Source organism: Anabrus simplex, chromosome 1, assembly GCF_040414725.1.
Source record: "Anabrus simplex isolate iqAnaSimp1 chromosome 1, ASM4041472v1, whole genome shotgun sequence".
Taxonomy (NCBI): domain Eukaryota; kingdom Metazoa; phylum Arthropoda; class Insecta; order Orthoptera; family Tettigoniidae; genus Anabrus; species Anabrus simplex.
The window spans coordinates 430,447,068-430,464,603 of record NC_090265.1 but is presented as its reverse complement, the minus strand read 5'-3'; the positions used below and the strand labels follow the sequence as shown (position 1 = coordinate 430,464,603).

Here is a 17,536-nt window from a genome sequence, read left to right as displayed (position 1 = left end):
TTGAAATTTTGGTACAGTGAAGTGAAATATTTTCACTATTTGCTTGAATAACTGAAACAGATTTGTTTAAATATGCATCTAATGATATGAAATTCTAATACAGAAGAAATACATAATAAATACAGTGTATAATATAAATGTTCCATTAAAAAAACATTTTGTAGCCAAGTTAGCTTTCTATTACTAGGGTCCTCAGTAATCACCAAATTATTCTGAGATATAGGATCAAGTTATAGAACTGTGGAAGAACAATCAAGATCCAGTCAGAACTATGGAAGAATGATCACAGTCCAGTTTCCTACTTTTACTTTGCTTCACTGGTTTGCTGCAGCTTATGTTACATGCTGACATATAGACTTGTATAATGACTTAACAATAATTATTACAGTCTAGAGTTAATGAGAGAAAGAGAGAGATATGAAAAACTATTTTCAAAACAAAATAAAATACACTTGTTTGAAACTACAGTATGTTACTATTTTTTATTATCAAAACTGCCTTCCAATGAAGGACTCTGAACAGTCACTACCAGAGATTTTACATCACAGCTATAACAAATCAATCAAATATTAAGATTGAGAATTTTTTTACTTTGGCAGGATTTATTCATCAGGAGGTGGGCTTCACTACAATCTCATCCCTAAGACAGAAGCCAAATTTCTTCCCACAAATCTTCCAAAAAAAAAAAACTTGGTATGGCACCTCAAATAGAATACCAAAAACTCAATATACAGTCTTTGAAGAATAGTATAAGTATTGGAAAAGAACAAAGAAATCAAATCAAGTCATATAAAGAGAGATAGGAACAAGAAAAGGAACACATAATAGGACAAACAAAATGACAGTCCACTGTGGGAAGTGGGAGTACTCAACCGTATTTCTTCTTATCCTAGAGTTCCCATATCAAGATATATGAAGATGGCCTCCCAATGAGTGTTGAAGCCCACCCACCTGATAAAGCTAAGAAGCAGAAATGACCTTATCCGGGGCTGAGAAGACGTGGTAAAAGATCCAGGATTAATGAGGAGAGCACTTAAAGAACCAGGATTAATGAGGAGAGCACTTATCTATTTGCAGATGCCAGTGTATGAAGATGTGGAGATTGTTCTTGTCCTTTTGTATTTTCATGTTTGTTATTGTGTTATAAACAAACAAACAAACAAACAAACAAACAAACAAACAAATGAATCAAACATGCAATAGAAAATAAATAAATTGAAATACTTCAAAAAAAGGTCTTTATGATCACTTTATAAATACAACTTTTTGAAATATACGAGGATGCGAACATCTTACCTGTCAGAATGCATCAGACATATTCTGAAGCACTACCCGTATTCAAATATAAAAATGGTACGATCTCCTTAAACACAGAAATTAGGTACAGGGAAAACATTCATAGCTATCAAACTAGGTCAACAGATCGGATACAAATGGCCACGTATCTTCTTCGAGATATGGAATAAAAAGTACAGCATATTCTGCCATGGCAACATATAACAAATTGCCGATTGAGATAAGGAATATTAAAAATTAAAAATTTTTACTAATTAAGAGGTCTGTTTTTAGATATTTATTATAAATAAATAAATAAATAAATAAATAAATAAATAAATAAATAAATAAATAAATAAATAAATAAATAAATAAATAAATAAATAAATAAACAAACAAATAAATAAATAAATAAATAAATATGAACTTACCCAAACACTGAATTGCATCCAATGCAACTTGGGTAGCCTTCTCACTGCAGTACAGAAATACACCAGCACAATCTTTCCGATGGAGTTGTCCTTTATCACAGGCACGAGCTACGCTATACAAGTAACTTCTGCATGCGCTAAGGTTTGTGTACATATCAGCAATTTTACCCTGGAAATTGAAAATAAAAATGGAACCTATACTTTACAGTAAGAATTAATAGAATATCAAAGGTTTATTTACCTTGTTGGTCAAAAGATCGACTGTGGTTTCCACACTGACATGAGTTAAGAGCCTCTGCCACTAACTTGAATAATTTATAACATAATTCTCACCCTTAATGCTTGGTTTGCAAATTATTATCAAATTACTACTGTTAGTTGGATACTTCACGAGGTGGGGTGAATCTGATCATCAACTTATTTTGCATGTAAGAAAGGAGTCAATCTTCCAACGAGTGAATCCAATTACTATTCTAGTTTAAGAAAACTGTGTAAGTGTTTACAACAATGTATCATTTTATTACACTCAATTTATAGAAATAGAACAATACAGTTCATTCTGACAGTAGTGTTATACAAAACATTTGAATTATGATCAATTCTCAAACAAATATAAATTACACAAGTTCCAAGTGGTAAAAACATATACTGTCAACATTAAGGATGATTTACTCAGTATCATAATCATTTATGGCATTACAAATATAAAATACAGTGTGATTCAGCAGCCCCTTCAAATATTAAAATTATAAAATCCTTTTATTAACAACCACCTACTCAATACAATACATTACTCATTGAATTATAAAATAATCATGAGGTGTCTTAAATAATGGAACATGTTTCGTTTGACATAGCGAACATCATCAGCCGTTAATTTACAAAGATTAGGTCAGGGCCCTGAGCTGAAATGATAAAAAATGTTAAAAGAGTGACAATGCCATAATAAAAAGTAAAATGATAACATTAGACTTGAAATTGTAACAATATGTACAGATTAACAGCAAGTATTTGTAGTGGAATACATTGAACGATGGTAGTCTGTAAAGTTAAAACAATCATGAGGTTGTTAAAGTAAAAAAAATATAGATATAGTGGATCTTAAAATATATGTCAATGCGTGAAGCGTGGATTAATTATTGAAGATGGAGTTCTTAAATTGAGCAAAAACAAAAGTTGAAATAGAGTTTATCGAATAGTACGAGTCAAACTGAACCAGTTAAAAGGCGCATGGCGACGAAACTAAGGTTGAAATGACGTGAACTCCAGTAGTTAGGAATTCTGTAGGAGAGCCAAACACAATGCCAGAAGGAAATACAAGTTGAACTAGTCCGTATTTACAAGCTAGCAGTAAAATTAATCGTATACAACGTAGGACACCAATGTGGACTCGTTAAAGAGTAACTATAATCTTGAAAGTAGGGAGAGTTCCAGCAAACCAGAGATGGATGGAGCAGATTATGGCACAATTGGAGTTAGAAATCTGGAATGAAAGAAAAGGGAGGAAAAATAAAGTTATGTTAAAACGGGGGGGGGAATTTGAAAAAGGAGGCTTACCCTTGGGACTAGTGTGAGGTGTTCGGTAACGTTGGCTGCGTGAAGCAAACTGGCGAGTAACCTTATTGCTGCTTCTAGTGTTGTATGTATGTATACGTAGAGGCGGGGAGTGAGTCATGTGAGGAGGAGGGGTGACCGATTCCTTGGGCGGGTCGGGTATTCGTGGAGGGGGTGTCGCATGAGAGGGCAGTAGAGTAGTAGTTGTTGTATTATTAACAGTTGTATAATTAAAGATTCTCGTAAAGTTATTATTATTTATATTGAAAAGAGAGAGTAGTTCTGGAATTTTCTCGATTATTGGACTTTTAATTTCTGAAGTATCATTTAAATTTTGATGTCCGATAAAATGCTGGTCTAGGAATATGTAAATGTTCTCAAACTCTGTCATAAGTTTACTTTTATTGACGTATTTCAAGATTTGAAGGTCTTTTTCAATTGTAGTAAAACTGTGGCTAGTCTCTTCCATATGGGTGCTCATGGCGGAATACTTTTTATGTTTCGAAGCGTTGTAGTGTTCAAGGTATCTGGTCAAAAAGCTACGTCCAGTCTGTCCGATATAGGAGAATCCACAATGGGTGCATTTAAGCCTATAGATACCAGAGTTCGAGAATTTATTGTGAAGATAATTCATATCTATTTTGCTATTCAGATGCGTGTGGATCTTTGGTTTGAATTATTAAGCAAAATCTTACAATAACAATACCTTCCATGATTCATGGCAAAATTATGGGAAATTTCGTTATTGTTACTATTTTGCTTTACATCGCACCAACACAGATAGGTTTTATGGCGACAAATGGGAAATTTCAAAACCAATTTAAACCACATATGAATGTGTAGAAATGTTATAAAATTAATTAGATTTTTTGTTGTTTATCATTGTTCAATTTGATTACCAAAATAATGATTCAAATAATAATTCTTTCTTATTTGTTTAACCTCTTGTGGTATAAGTTCTTTAAAATAGGGATACATTTTGTTATAACAAACAGAAGTTTTTTCTATTTTCATTTCAGTTGATAATTTTTTTTATAAGTCGCTTTACGCCACACCGACACAGATAGGTCTTATGGTGACGATGAGACAGGAAAGGGCTAGGAGTGGGAAGGAAGCGGCCATGGCCTTAATTAAGGTACAGCCTCAGCATTGTTAGGTAAAACTGTATAGACTGTATAAGACATAAATAACTTGTAATGTCTTTTTCTATAACCTTTGTTATGTAGTATTTATCAATAAGACCACTAATAACATAGATATTAGAAAAATACAGACTTTCCCCTAAACTACCATTTCACTCAGGGTGAATAAAAACATTTATGGCCTAAAGTGTAGTCTCTTATTCCTCACTAAACATACCAGTTTTTATTAAATTCTGTTCAGCCGTTTTCTTGTGGCGTACATACATACATACATACATACATACATACATACATACATACATACATACATACATACATACATACATACATACATACATACATAGTACGTACGTACATACATACATATATCTATATATATAAAATAAGAGTTTTGTCTGTACATTGCACAGAATTTTAAAAGAATGGTATTTCTGTATCGGTCATGTCCACAGTAACAAGAAAATGCATTTTTTACTTTTCCGTAATTTCTGTCTGTCTGTCTGTCTGTCTGTCTGTCTGTGTGTATGTATGTATGTACACGCATCACGAGAAAACGGCTGAAGAGAATTTAATGAAAATCGGAATGTAAAGTCGGGTGATGAACCGCTACAATCTAAGCTATAAATTATTTTAATCACGCTGAGTGAAATGGTAGTTTAGGGGAAGGCCTGAAATTTAATTCTCAAATATTTATGTTATTAGTGGTCGTGTCTTAATGAAAATCGCTAGACAAAGATGGGAAATAATTCGCTACAATATAGACTATACGTGCTGAGAAAAATGGTAGTTTAGGGGAAGGCCTAAAATTTAATTGTCAAATATTTATTTTATTAGTGGCCGTATCTTCACGAAAATTGGTATGCAAAGTCGGGGAATAGGTCGCCATAATCTAGGCTATCAATAATGTTATTCGCACTGAGTGAAATGGTAGTTTAGGGGAAGGCCTGAAATATAATCTATATATATAAAATAAGAGTTTTGTCTGTACATTGCTCAGAATTTGAAAAGAATGGTATTTCTGTATCGGTCATGTCCACAGTAACAAGGAAATGCAGTTTTTAGTTTTCCGTAATTTCTGTCTGTCTGTCTGTCTGTCTGTCTGTCTGTCTGTCTGTCTGTCTGTCTGTCTGTCTGTCTGTCTGTCTGTATGTATGTATGTATGTTATGTATGTACTTGCATCACTAGAAAACGGCTAAAGATAATTTAATGAAAATTGGTATGCAAAGTCGGGAAATAAGTCGCTACAATCTAGGCCAGAAATAGTTTTATTCATGCTGACTGAAATGGTAGTTTAGGGGAAGGCCTAACATTTAATTTTCAAATATTTATATTATTAGTGGTCCTATCTTAATAAAAATTGGCGTGCAACGTTGGAATATAAGTCGCTAAAATCAAGGCTAAAATCATTTTATTCACGCTGAGTGAAATGGTAGTTTAAAGGAAGGCGCCTAAAAGCTAATTACTAAATACGTATGTTATTCGTCCTATCGAAAAGTACTACATAAAAGTTATAGAGAATACAATTTCCAGTAATTTATGTTTTATTCAGTTTTACCGTACCGACTAGGATAAGAGTGGTAATTCAGAGTCGGAAGAAAACTAAATGTGGAAGCCTACAATATCGAAAGCGCATAACATTGATCAACAATAACATTACATTAACCATTGTTTGTTGTGATGTTCTTTGTCTCTTATGCTGCCTCTCAACTCCGATAGATGGGATTACGGTTGCGTACAGAGTATAATAGCCTGACTGAATATTGGCAGGAAATAGCCGGGGAGTTAGAAAACTTTCTTCTTTAGCATTCCATTCCTCTGGTTCATACATTTTCGATCCCTACTCTGATGCACTGTTTTGAATGAGCAGTGGTCGTACTTAAGGCAGAGGCTCACTTAGTAGAGTAGTAGTATGGCCTGGTCTAGAATAACAATTTAGGCCTATTCCAAATTATAGCACCACAATTCACTAAAAAACCCTCAAAATTCAACTCTGAAAAGTGCCATTTCTCAAGAAAAGCTTCTTCTTCATTTTTTTATTAAATTCTACATTCATTTTATTCCTAATTAGCAGTGAAGAAGGGGTTTCTCCTCTGGCTTGGAGGAAAAATTTGCCTCCAAGTCAGATAGATTTTCCGCCGCCAGTGTAGTGAATTGATACTTTTCGACTTAACGGGTACTCCTAGGAAACAGATCAGTAAAAAGGCCTGGGAGTCGCCACTATTCGACCCCCTCCCTGCCGAAATGGGAAGAAGAGTGTTTAAGGCTGTCTGCGGTTTGGTCATTCCAGCTCTGGAAAAAAAAAATGAAATGGCGTATGGCTTTTAGTGCCGGGAGTGTCCCAGGACATGTTCGGCTCGCCAAATGCAGGTCTTTTTATTTCACTCCCGTAGGCAACCTGCGTGTCGTGATGAGGATGAAATGATGATGAAGACGACACGTACACCCAGCCCCCATGCCAGCGGAATTAACCAATTATGGTTACAACTCCCAACCCTGCCGGGAATCGAACCGGGGACCCCTGTGACCAAATGCCAGCACGCTAACCATTTAGCCATGGAGCCGGACTCCAGTTCTGCAACTTTGGACTGTTAGATCAGCAGCTTAGTCCTGTTCGTTAAAAGTGAGAAAATGTGTGGTTTTTCATTTGATCGAGTATTTCATATGAAAGCATTGCTTTTAATCGCGCCATTCCTACTAACGTCATTGTAATGTATGTTCATTTCAGTTGGGAAAACCACTAAGACAGAAAGGCAGGTGGAGAGTGAGTGTCTACTATTATAATGAAAGCTCCCCAACCTGATTGTGACTGATGGTAGGCAAGTGGGCTTACCAATACAGTGAAACTTCCCTAACTCAGTCTTCATATGAGAAAAGACATTTGTTGACTTCCCTGTCAGGTTTCTACGGGAACGTTAAGAGCTATGCAATTTCATACAGTCTTGCTCACAACGTGAACACTACATAACCTAGAATTCTGTATACAATGTAGAATTCCGTAGCAAAACACGGGTACATCAGCTAGTACATACATATGAGAAGAAATATAAAGAATTGCATTTCCTTTTTACTGTGGACATGACTGATTTAGAAATACCATATTTTAAAATTCAATGTGATATACAGACTAAACTGTTATTTTATATAGATATAAGTAAAGAAGTGGAATCAAAGATAAGGCATTTTGTAGATGAAGTTACAAGATTGTGAGTAGCTGCAAAAAAAACCTTAACAATATTGGAAGGTGGACAGCAGACAATGATAGGATGGTAAACAGGATGAAAAGACAGGTTGTATGTTTTGTGAAGAGGAAAGTCCCCTCAGTGTCACAGCTTGATGGTGTGAAAGTACCTCATGAGGATCACTGTAAATACTTAGTTATTAATATAAGGAAGTTCTTCATTGGGGTTGTAACGGACATTCCATAGTTTACAGAGGTGTAAGAAGGTGTGGGCATGAATAAGTGGACAGAGAAAAGATCAAGGTATAATTTAAAACTCTAAAATTTGAAATTTTATTTCTTTCCCCCTTCCCCCCCCCCCCCCCCCCCCCCCCCCCGAATTGACTTAGATGCACAACACCAAATAACAATTGGATAGATAAAGGTTAGCTTGTCAGCTCTAGTAACAGTATTAGAAAACTCTAGAACAATCAGGTACAGAATGAACTTGAAGCTCCCAAATTACAAATTTCAAAAGAGTATCTTTGCTCCACACAATTCACACTCTAGGAGACTACTCTCCAAAACTTATTAGGTACAATCAAGCCTCTCCAAGGCGCAATCTAAATTTTTACATTAGATTAAATATAAACAGTTTTCACTGTCTTATTTGCTCGACAGCCTAAGTTACATTTAAACAGAAAAGTTAAACTTTTCCATTCTACATGACCTTAATGAAAAAAGAAAATATTTAATACATCGGCCATAAACCAAAATGTTTGGAGGTGAACACTTGCACTCCTTTGAAATTCACTTGAAAATAAAAAAAACCTATCTGGGCTTATGGCCCAAAGTTACAGAGGCTAAGCCTATACTACAGAGGTGATTAGATGGAGAGAAAAATTTTAATTCCAAAAAGAAGAGATAAATTTTATTTACAAAATCATAGTCACCCCAATACCAAGCTGAATGAGAATTAAAAGAGGGTTCACACTATTTATTCCCTGTGTTAGAATAAGGTCTTTAGACTTGTTTGAAGATTTACATTGAAAGATTGAGTTTTACATTAAGAAAGAATTTTGAAACCTTCCCTTAAGTCATATTTCTGAAACTGTTACATGATTAAAAGATGTCTGACCGGGCGAGTTGGCCGTGCGTGTAGAGGCGCGCAGCTGTGGGCTTGTATCCGGGAGATAGTAGGTTCGAATCCCGCTATCGGCAGCCCTGAAGATGGTTTTCCGTGGTTTCCCATTTTCACACCAGGCAAATGCTGGGGCTGTACCTTAATTAAGGCCACGGCCGCTTCCTTCCAACTCCTAGGCCTTTCCTATCCCATCGTCGCCATAAGACCTATCTGTGTCGGTGCGACGTAAAACCCCTAGCAAAAAAAAAAAAAAGATGTCTGCCATTACCTTGAGCTGGTGGGTCTTACAGAGATGTGCAACGCTTGCCCCCTGCCTCCTCAACACACACTAAACCTCTTGACTGGAGTGATGGAAAGACAACATGGCCCAAAAGGTCCCAGCTTTTATAGCGGAGAGGAAGGTTCTACAACTCTCTGGGCTGAAGCCCTGTACACACCCACACTTTCTACTGGCTAATTTAATAAATATCCAAAATTTGTGATAGGTTAAAATTTTAAGAAGGAGGGAAGAAAGTGCTAGTAACCTTAGAACACCAAAAGCAATCTACAAACAATTCAGTTTAGAAAACTTATAAATAGCAAAATTTTCTTGAAAATTGATTGTCCATCCTGCCACCAGAGGAGGCACATAAGTCAATAGTAGAGACACCTGAAGATAAAGTTTGAAACTTCTTTAGCTAGACAGTTCACTGATCGAATAACAGATGGCCTTCTAAAAGGCGCTCAGTTTGAATGTACGGAGTAGTTGTACCCCCTTTACAGGGGTAATTACATTAATGAGTTTGTAAATAAAGGTTACAGACCTTTTCATATCGTTATGAGAGTATTTAGGTGTTGTAGTAAGGATATAAAGGAGAAGGAAGTCTCTGGAAAAACCCCAGTTCTGGACGTCAGAGGTAAACTATCGTAAAAGCAAAAACTATTGTGACTTGTGACTTGTTTTGGTCGTGTCTTCTTATGAGTACACTATTAAATGTTATGCAGGAATGAAGATAAGCTATGTGATGCTATTGTACGTGCAAAGAGAACCCAGAGATAAACAATGGTAAGTGATCACGCAACAATTCAACCTTACGCCATCCACCACACTGCTTAATGTATTGGCTCTTACGATACTTTACAATGGTCAGAACTGTCAATTCGACCTGCCTTAAAGGTAGCAAAATACACACTTCAGCAGATTCTTTTTGCTCTTCTGTAAAGTTAGTGAAATGTCACTCATGACATTTACCTCTGACATCCAGAATCAGATTACAGTTCAAGTGTATGGGACCCACACAAGTATTACTTGACATAACAAATGGAAAAAGATTCAAAGGACAGCACTATGATTGTTCTGGATGATTTCTGACAAAAGAGTTGTGTTATGCAAATGTTGTAAACTTTGGGCTGGAAAGACTTGGGAGTAAGGATATAAGCTGCTTAACTAAGAGGGATGTTCTGAGACGTCAGTGGAAAATGGCGTGGAATGACATTAGTAGATGAATAAGCTTTCAAAGATAGGAAAGATCATAATCTATATAAATAAAGTTGTAGGCGGTCCGCTGTCTGTAATTTTGTTTATTTTTCCAATTTTTTAGATATTTATCCATTTTAGGTCAACTCAAGACTGTATCAGTGGTTTTTAGCTTTCGTGTCTGACTATCTGTATGTCTGTCATGGCAAAATGGCTGGATAGATCTCAAACAAACTTCATATTTAGAGTATACACATACAGAAGCAGGTTTAGATATGCATATGATTTAAAAATCACTGAACAGACTGAGGGTTTATAGGAAGACCAGAACAGGTTTTCTTCAATTTTCTCTTATACTAATGATTTTGTGTAAAATCCGTAGACTATAATGTGAAACGTACCTTCATGTTAAACAACTTTGGTTATGTATGTACTTTTGCTTACTCTTCAAATGACGGAGAAAATTACTGTATCTGTTACCATAGCAACGTCTTCGGCTGCTTGCCAGCAGGGAAGTAATATAATGCCATTTTCGTCATTATTCCTGTTAACTCATGGTAGTTCGTTGGATAGAAGGTGAGAGAGATGTCAAGCTGCCATTCTGTGCGATATCCGCAAAGTACCGTTGGGAGTTACAGTTGTCTTTGATTGGCACTGAGGGAGGCTGTTCATAGTTCAACAATACTTCTCTTCTATTCTGTTCTCTCCTTTTTTATTTCTTGCCTCTGCCTTGCCTCTAGGCTTAAGTAGTAACACCATAAGTCACCTTCTTATCTAAGAATCCCTGAGCCTAAATTTGTCCTCTGTTAATGCTTTCTTAAATCCGTAACTCATATCATTACAATTTAGTGAGAGATATTTCGTTTTTTCAAAACATCCACTTTTTTTTTTTTTTTTTACATATTTGTTCTATTTGTTCTATTCGGCTGTCCTCTGCAGGTTTCATGCTACCTACTGAGTGACCGACAATCAACCTACCGGTTACCATGGCAATTTCTCTGGCTGCTTGCCAGCAGGGAATTGCTGTAATGCTGTTTTGTGTCATTCCTGTAAACTTGTGGTTGTTCGTTGGGTAGAAGGCAAGAGAGACGCCAAGTTGCCGACCTACGGTGTATTTCTCCCTTTATAATGTTAACTCCCCATCGCCATTGTGAATGGCATTAGGCAGGTGAGACTGCTGTTATAGTAGAAATTCCCGAACTCGACTGCGAATAGCAATAGTAAACGTGGCCCACCATTTTCATCAAAACTTTCCAACGCACTCTGTACATCAGAATCAACGTATGGGGTCCTCCCCGTGGCATTTCTCGGATAGCGCTAAGGGACATGCAATTTCATATAATCTTACTCACTGCGTGTTCAGCAATTTACGTAGAAATCTGCATACAATGTGGAATCGCATAATGAAGCATGGGTACATTTGCTAGTCTGAAGATATAGTTGGAATTCAAGAAGACAAATTGGTGCAAATATTAATTTATAACAAGAGGAATTAAGAAATGGAATAATTTTTCAAGAGAACTGTTTGATAAATTTCTAACTTCTTTGAAATCATTTAAGAAAAGACTAGGTAAACAACTGACAGGGAATCTTCCACCTGGAGAACAGTCCTAAATACAGATCAGCGACAGTTGGTTGGTCGTTTGTTTGTTTGTTTGTTTGTTTGTTTGTTTGTTTGTTTGTTTGTTTGTTTGTTTGTTTGTTTGTTTATTTCTCAGAGAAAGCAGTTGGAAAACTATGAGGTAAAGATCTTGTTCTTATAAATACCAAACTGGTGGTATTTACGAAGTACACCTTTCTAATACCATGGATTAACAATATTTCTCCTTCTTTCATATAAGACAATACTTTGAATTCTGAAGATTACTACAATTATCACTCTGACCTTTGAAGTTACCTGATGGATTCTATTTGGACCTGGAGAAGATTGAACTGTGATCTGAGCATCTTAAAGACAATTTTTTTTATATAATTTATAATCAATGTTCATCACCACCAATCTTTCATCCTTATTTGATTATCAAGATTAGTGTACCGATCAATGTAATGTACAAACAGAACAAAGGGAATGAATGGTTTATGCTATATGCTTTACGTCGCACCAACACAGATAAGTCTTATGGCGATGATGGAACAGGGAAGGGCTAGGAGTGGGAGGGAAGCGGCCGTGGCCTTAATTAAGGTACAGCCCCAGCATTTGCCTGGTGTGAAAATGGGGAAACCATGGAAAACCATCTTCAGGGCTACCGACAGTGGGGTTCGAACCTACTATCTCCCGAATACTGGATACCGGCCCCACTTAAGCGACTGCAGCTATCGAGCTCGGTGAATGGGTTATGAAACCTACATGCATTAAGGAGTACAATAAGCATACAAAGAATATTTAGAAGATCAATACTACTAGCCTAATTTTACTCTCTTGCATAAGAAAAATGTGAAGGTAAGCATGTAATCAAATGTTTGTTATTCTGTAGATTAGTTCTTTAAGTTTAAATCTGCTATTCACACAAAGTAATGTACAATATTTCTAATCAAGTTAATAATGTATGAAAATTTAATTCAGAAGTTGAGACAGAGTTTTGCATATTCAAGTATGATGATGTAACACTGATCATACTTCTGTTAATATGTCATGTTGAACAGTTGGGTTTGTTTACCTTCTCTTACGTTTTGCATTTGGCAACATCACAAGCAAATTTCAGAGTCATACTCTGGCCATCCATTTATATTTTTTCCCACCAGTTTGCCTCCTGCTTTAAAATAAATAAAATTAGGTGATAGTAGAATAACGAAAAGTGACTTACAGTAAGAAAATACTGTAATAACATTTACCTGCATTAGTTGAAATTCTCCTATTCTTCTTTTAAACTGTTTCCGTACGTGAAGGTACTCAAAAGCTGTGTCACAGCATGCCTGCATAATTCTGGAAGTTAAATGATACAAAACATATGAAATTATACATGAAAAAATGTAAATAAAAAGCAAAAGGGTATTTCATATTAATATACTGACCAGGTCGTCAGATTTACCTTTACAACTAGTTCAACTGGAACAAATTTTGACTAAATGGAATTCAGCTTAGCTATGTCTCATATCTGTATCTCCAGGTAATCTGAGTTTATTGCTGAATTAGACCCGTATATACAGTTCATATAATAATAAAGTAGCCTTAAGTACTAAAAAGAAAAATCACTCTTCTGGGACAAAAGTGACATAATCAAGATATGAACAACCACAAGGCTTGAGTTTTTTAAATAGTGAGGTGCATAAAACATAAGGCATCATATCAGCACATGAATCTACATGATTCATTTCAAGGTATCAATGCACACTAACTGATCTTACATCATAATTATTGTGTGAATGAACAACTGTCTAAGCAAATTAAGACCGTAATCATAAAATGAAACATAAAGTAGGGCTCAGCAATGGGACACCTCTGCAGGTGGGCCTCATATTAATGAGTCAACACACCTGGGAAAATTTCAATATAATCCAAGACTGGAATTATCTGTTTTCAAATGGTGGGACTGGTGTGGCAACGGTAAAGGATTACCAAGAGATGGGTTAAGAAGTTTGTCAGGTAGACTGGATGGGAACATAGGAGAGAATGGAAATCAAAGAAACCCAATAGTTTTCAAATACAGTGAAACCTCGGAATGCGAGTAACTTGGTCTACGAGTGTCTTGCAAGACGAGCAAATATTTTAAATAAATTGTAACTTGATAAGCGAGTGAGGTTCCACAATACAAGAGTCATGTGTGCTTACGTTTTCCTCTCCCCTGTTCGTTTATTGAGTGGATGAACGAGGTTTTTGGTCCTGTAGTGAAGAAATACCTTTCAGAAAATAATCTGCCGTTCAAAGTCTTGCTGGTTATGGACAATGCTCCTGCACATCCTCCAGGCCTTGAGGACGACTTACTGGAGGAATTCAAGTTCGTTAAGGTCAAGTTGCGAGATCTCCACCGTAACCTCCTCCCGTCGTTCGCGATGCAGGTCCAACACTACTCCACTATTCCAGCCTATGGATCAGCAAGTCATTTCAAACTTCAAGAAGCTATACATCAAAGCAATATTTGAGTGATGCTTCAAAGTGACCGAAGAAACAAACCTTGCCCTCCGAGAGTTTGGGAGAAATCATTTCCCCATCGTGAACTGCCCGAATATCATCGATAAAGCCTGGGATGGAGTCACCAAGAGAACTCTCACTTCTGTTTGTGGAAAGCTGTGACCTGACTGTGTTCTTGGACATGACTTTAAGGAGATTGTTGGTGAAAATGAGCTGCCAATTGTGTCCTTAGGGAAGACTATGGGGATGGAGGTGAATGATGTGGACATTCGAGAGCTGGTGGAAGAACATAGCCAGGAACTGTCCACCACCGAACTGATGGACCTGCATCGCGAACAACAGGAGGAGGTTACGGAGGAGATCTCGCATGGGGAAGAGGAGTAGGAGGAAAAGTCAATGGAATCTCTCACTTCAACTGAGATTCGGGAGAAGTGCAAAATGTGGGAAACGGTGCAAAATTTTGTAGAAAAACACCACCCGAATAAGGCTATAGCAGTACGAGCGATGAATCAGTTCAATGACAAAGCATTGTCACATTTTTATGAAATCCTCAAAAAGTGGCAAAAGCAACAGTCATTAGACAAGTTCCTCGTTAAAGTTGCACGAAAAGGAAACAATTCCAGTGAGCCAACAGAGAGCAGTGATTCCGTTAGTGAAATTTGTGCTACACAGTAACTCTTCTCATGTTGTCTCTCTTCTCATGTTGTCTCTCTTCTCATGTTGTCTCTCGTCTCCCTCACACCAACAATGATTCTATTGTAAGATAAAGTGCAGTTTAATTTAAGTTATATTTTGTTTCAGAACTGGTATGCGAATAAATATTTTTGTGTTGTGGACGAATTAACTGCATTTAACTGGTTTCTAATGGGAAAACTTGTTTTGTTATACAAGCGCTTTGGATTACAAGCATGATGCCGGAACGAATTATACTCGCAATCCAACGTTCCACTGTATTATATTATCAAAACACTTTATACAACAAATAATATCAAATTTAACATTTAGAAAGAAGTTAACAATACTGATTAAATGAAGATTAACTTCTTGACAAGATAACCTTTCAATACGTAAAAAATGATGCAGAACAAAAACAGGTAAAAAACTCACTAGTCCAAAATTTTACTTTGTAGTGTCTGAAGTGAAAAATCTTCCAGAACACGATTATTGATTAGATAGTAGCTGAATACAAATATGTAATCATTGATGAAAAAAAAAAAAAGGCAAAAAACTTGCTAGTCCAAGATTTTACATTGTAGTGTCTGAAGTGAATGATTTTGTATTAATATTTCTTGAAAAAGGAAACACTATAACACTGTTTAAGATGATGAAGAGAAAAGAATTGAAATTTAGATGCCACTAGATTGGCTAAGGTTAAAAGTACCAGTTTATATTGAAATAGGGAGATTTGAGTACTTATTTTAATATTCTTCTTCTTAGAAACAGTATAATACAGAATTAATTAAAAGAAAACCATACAAGAGCTTGAAGAGTGTTGGCTAAGTTTGATGGTAGAAGTCTGTTCTAATTAGTGAAGGTCTTATAGGTAGTTAAAATTACATGGTAAGACATCTGCCTCAAGTGGAGATTGAAGCAGTAAAAATATTAGTCAGCCACTGTAGAGAATTAGTGGCTTAGAACCACTTCCTAAAGATGACAGGCTGACTAGGTGTAGAATTCCCTTGCTGAAAATCAGGTTGCTGCCAAGTGATGTGAGAGCCAGCAAGCGCAGCCTTGAAGGAGGAGGAGGAAGAGGAGGAGGAGAAGAAGAAGAAGAGGAAGAAGAAGAACCGACTCTTGTTTACGTTAGCGATGTGTGCAGCTAACTGGAGAACAGAGTGCTGGCAAGGCTGGCTAGGTGCAGTGTGCCAACACGTCCAGCGTGTTGATGACAAGTGGCGAGGAGAGAGATTGCAGTGTCAGTTATACACCCAATGGAGAAGGTGGAGCTAAAGCAATAATGAAGGTTTTACAGATTAGGCAGAAGAATTATGAGTAGAAAGTAGTATTGCATGATATCAGCTTCGTATCTGTATTGAAAGTATCAATTATAGGTTTTAATAAAGTCCTCGTATTCAATACAATGCTACCTCTTCTATGAAGAAGTCAAATTTTCATTATTGACTATACATGTTTCGACCCTTGGTATGGGCCCATCTTCAGTGGATTTGACTTTTTTTTTTTTTTTTTTTTTTTTTTTTTTGTTAGTTGCTTTACGTCGCACCGACACAGATAGGTCTTATGGCGACGATGGGACAAGGAAGGGCTAGGAGTGGGAAGGAAGTGGCCGTGGCTTTAATTAAGGTACAGCCCCAGCATTTGCCTGGTGTGAAAATGGGAAACCACGGAAAACCATTTTCAGGGCTGCCGATAGTGGGGTTTGAACCTACTATCTCCCGAATACTGGATACTGGCCGCACTTAAGCGACTGCAGCTATCGAGCTCGGTGATTTGACTTTTGAAAGTACATATCTTACAATCAATTACGTGCTTTACAAAAGCTTAAAGACATAGTACATTAAGTTTTACAGAGAAATCTTGAATATTAAAAATACACTTCCATAGCTCAAAACTATCACAATTAAAAGTTTATACATAGTGTTGCCGTAAGTCTATTTAAAACTTGAAAAAAATACCATAAAATCTGGAAAAGCATTATCTGTTGAATATCCTAAGATGGCTCATTTACCTTGTGTAGCATATAGCACAAGCCTTTCATCATGTGGCAGAAGTTGTAAGAGGCAGTTACCCCAAAGCAGATTTGTTGATTTCCTCAGTGAAAAAGGTTTTCCCTCAAAGCCCACAGAAGACCTCATCTTTAGAGGGAAATGTACCCAGAAATTCCATTGTCACCTAAGCAAATTCTAACTAGGTGGGGTACTTGTCTGCAGCCAATTAAATATTATGCTAAATATATACACTCTGTTAAGAAAGTTCTGAATGCTATGGACTCATAATGCGGCCTCAATTAGGCGACACAAGAGTGAGGAATGACTTACATTACGCTCATCAGGATAATCTTTCATGCATCAGAAAAGCACTTAAAAGGCTCCAAATGACACGTCTGTCACCTTCTGAAAATTTTTAATTGTGAATAATATATTGGGAACAGGATCATGGTAGATGTCAAGTTGCAAAAGCAAAAATGAAGATGGACACTGTACTTTAAGAGAACCGTAAATATAAAGAAATGGGAGAGGTTGCTGTAATGCTGTGTGGAGATTAAAGTGTGAAGTTAACGATGGATTTAAATCCGGTAGACATTGTTAAGTTCAAACATGCCCTCATTACCTCTTCTGATGTTGGAAGG

The 17,536-nt window shown here is 36.5% G+C and overlaps 1 protein-coding gene across 1 annotated transcript in view; it reads right to left on the bottom strand.

Annotated features, from left to right (window-relative positions):
- LOC136856903 (isovaleryl-CoA dehydrogenase, mitochondrial) overlaps window positions 1–17,536 on the bottom strand; it is a 56,906-nt gene that overhangs the window by 3,139 nt on the left and 36,231 nt on the right. The window contains exons 6-7 of the mRNA XM_068226734.1: window positions 12,993–13,083; window positions 1,707–1,875 (exon numbers count right to left, since the gene is read on the bottom strand). Of these exons, the coding sequence (XP_068082835.1) occupies window positions 1,707–1,875; window positions 12,993–13,083 (260 nt within the window). The remainder of the gene's footprint in view (window positions 1–1,706; window positions 1,876–12,992; window positions 13,084–17,536) is intronic.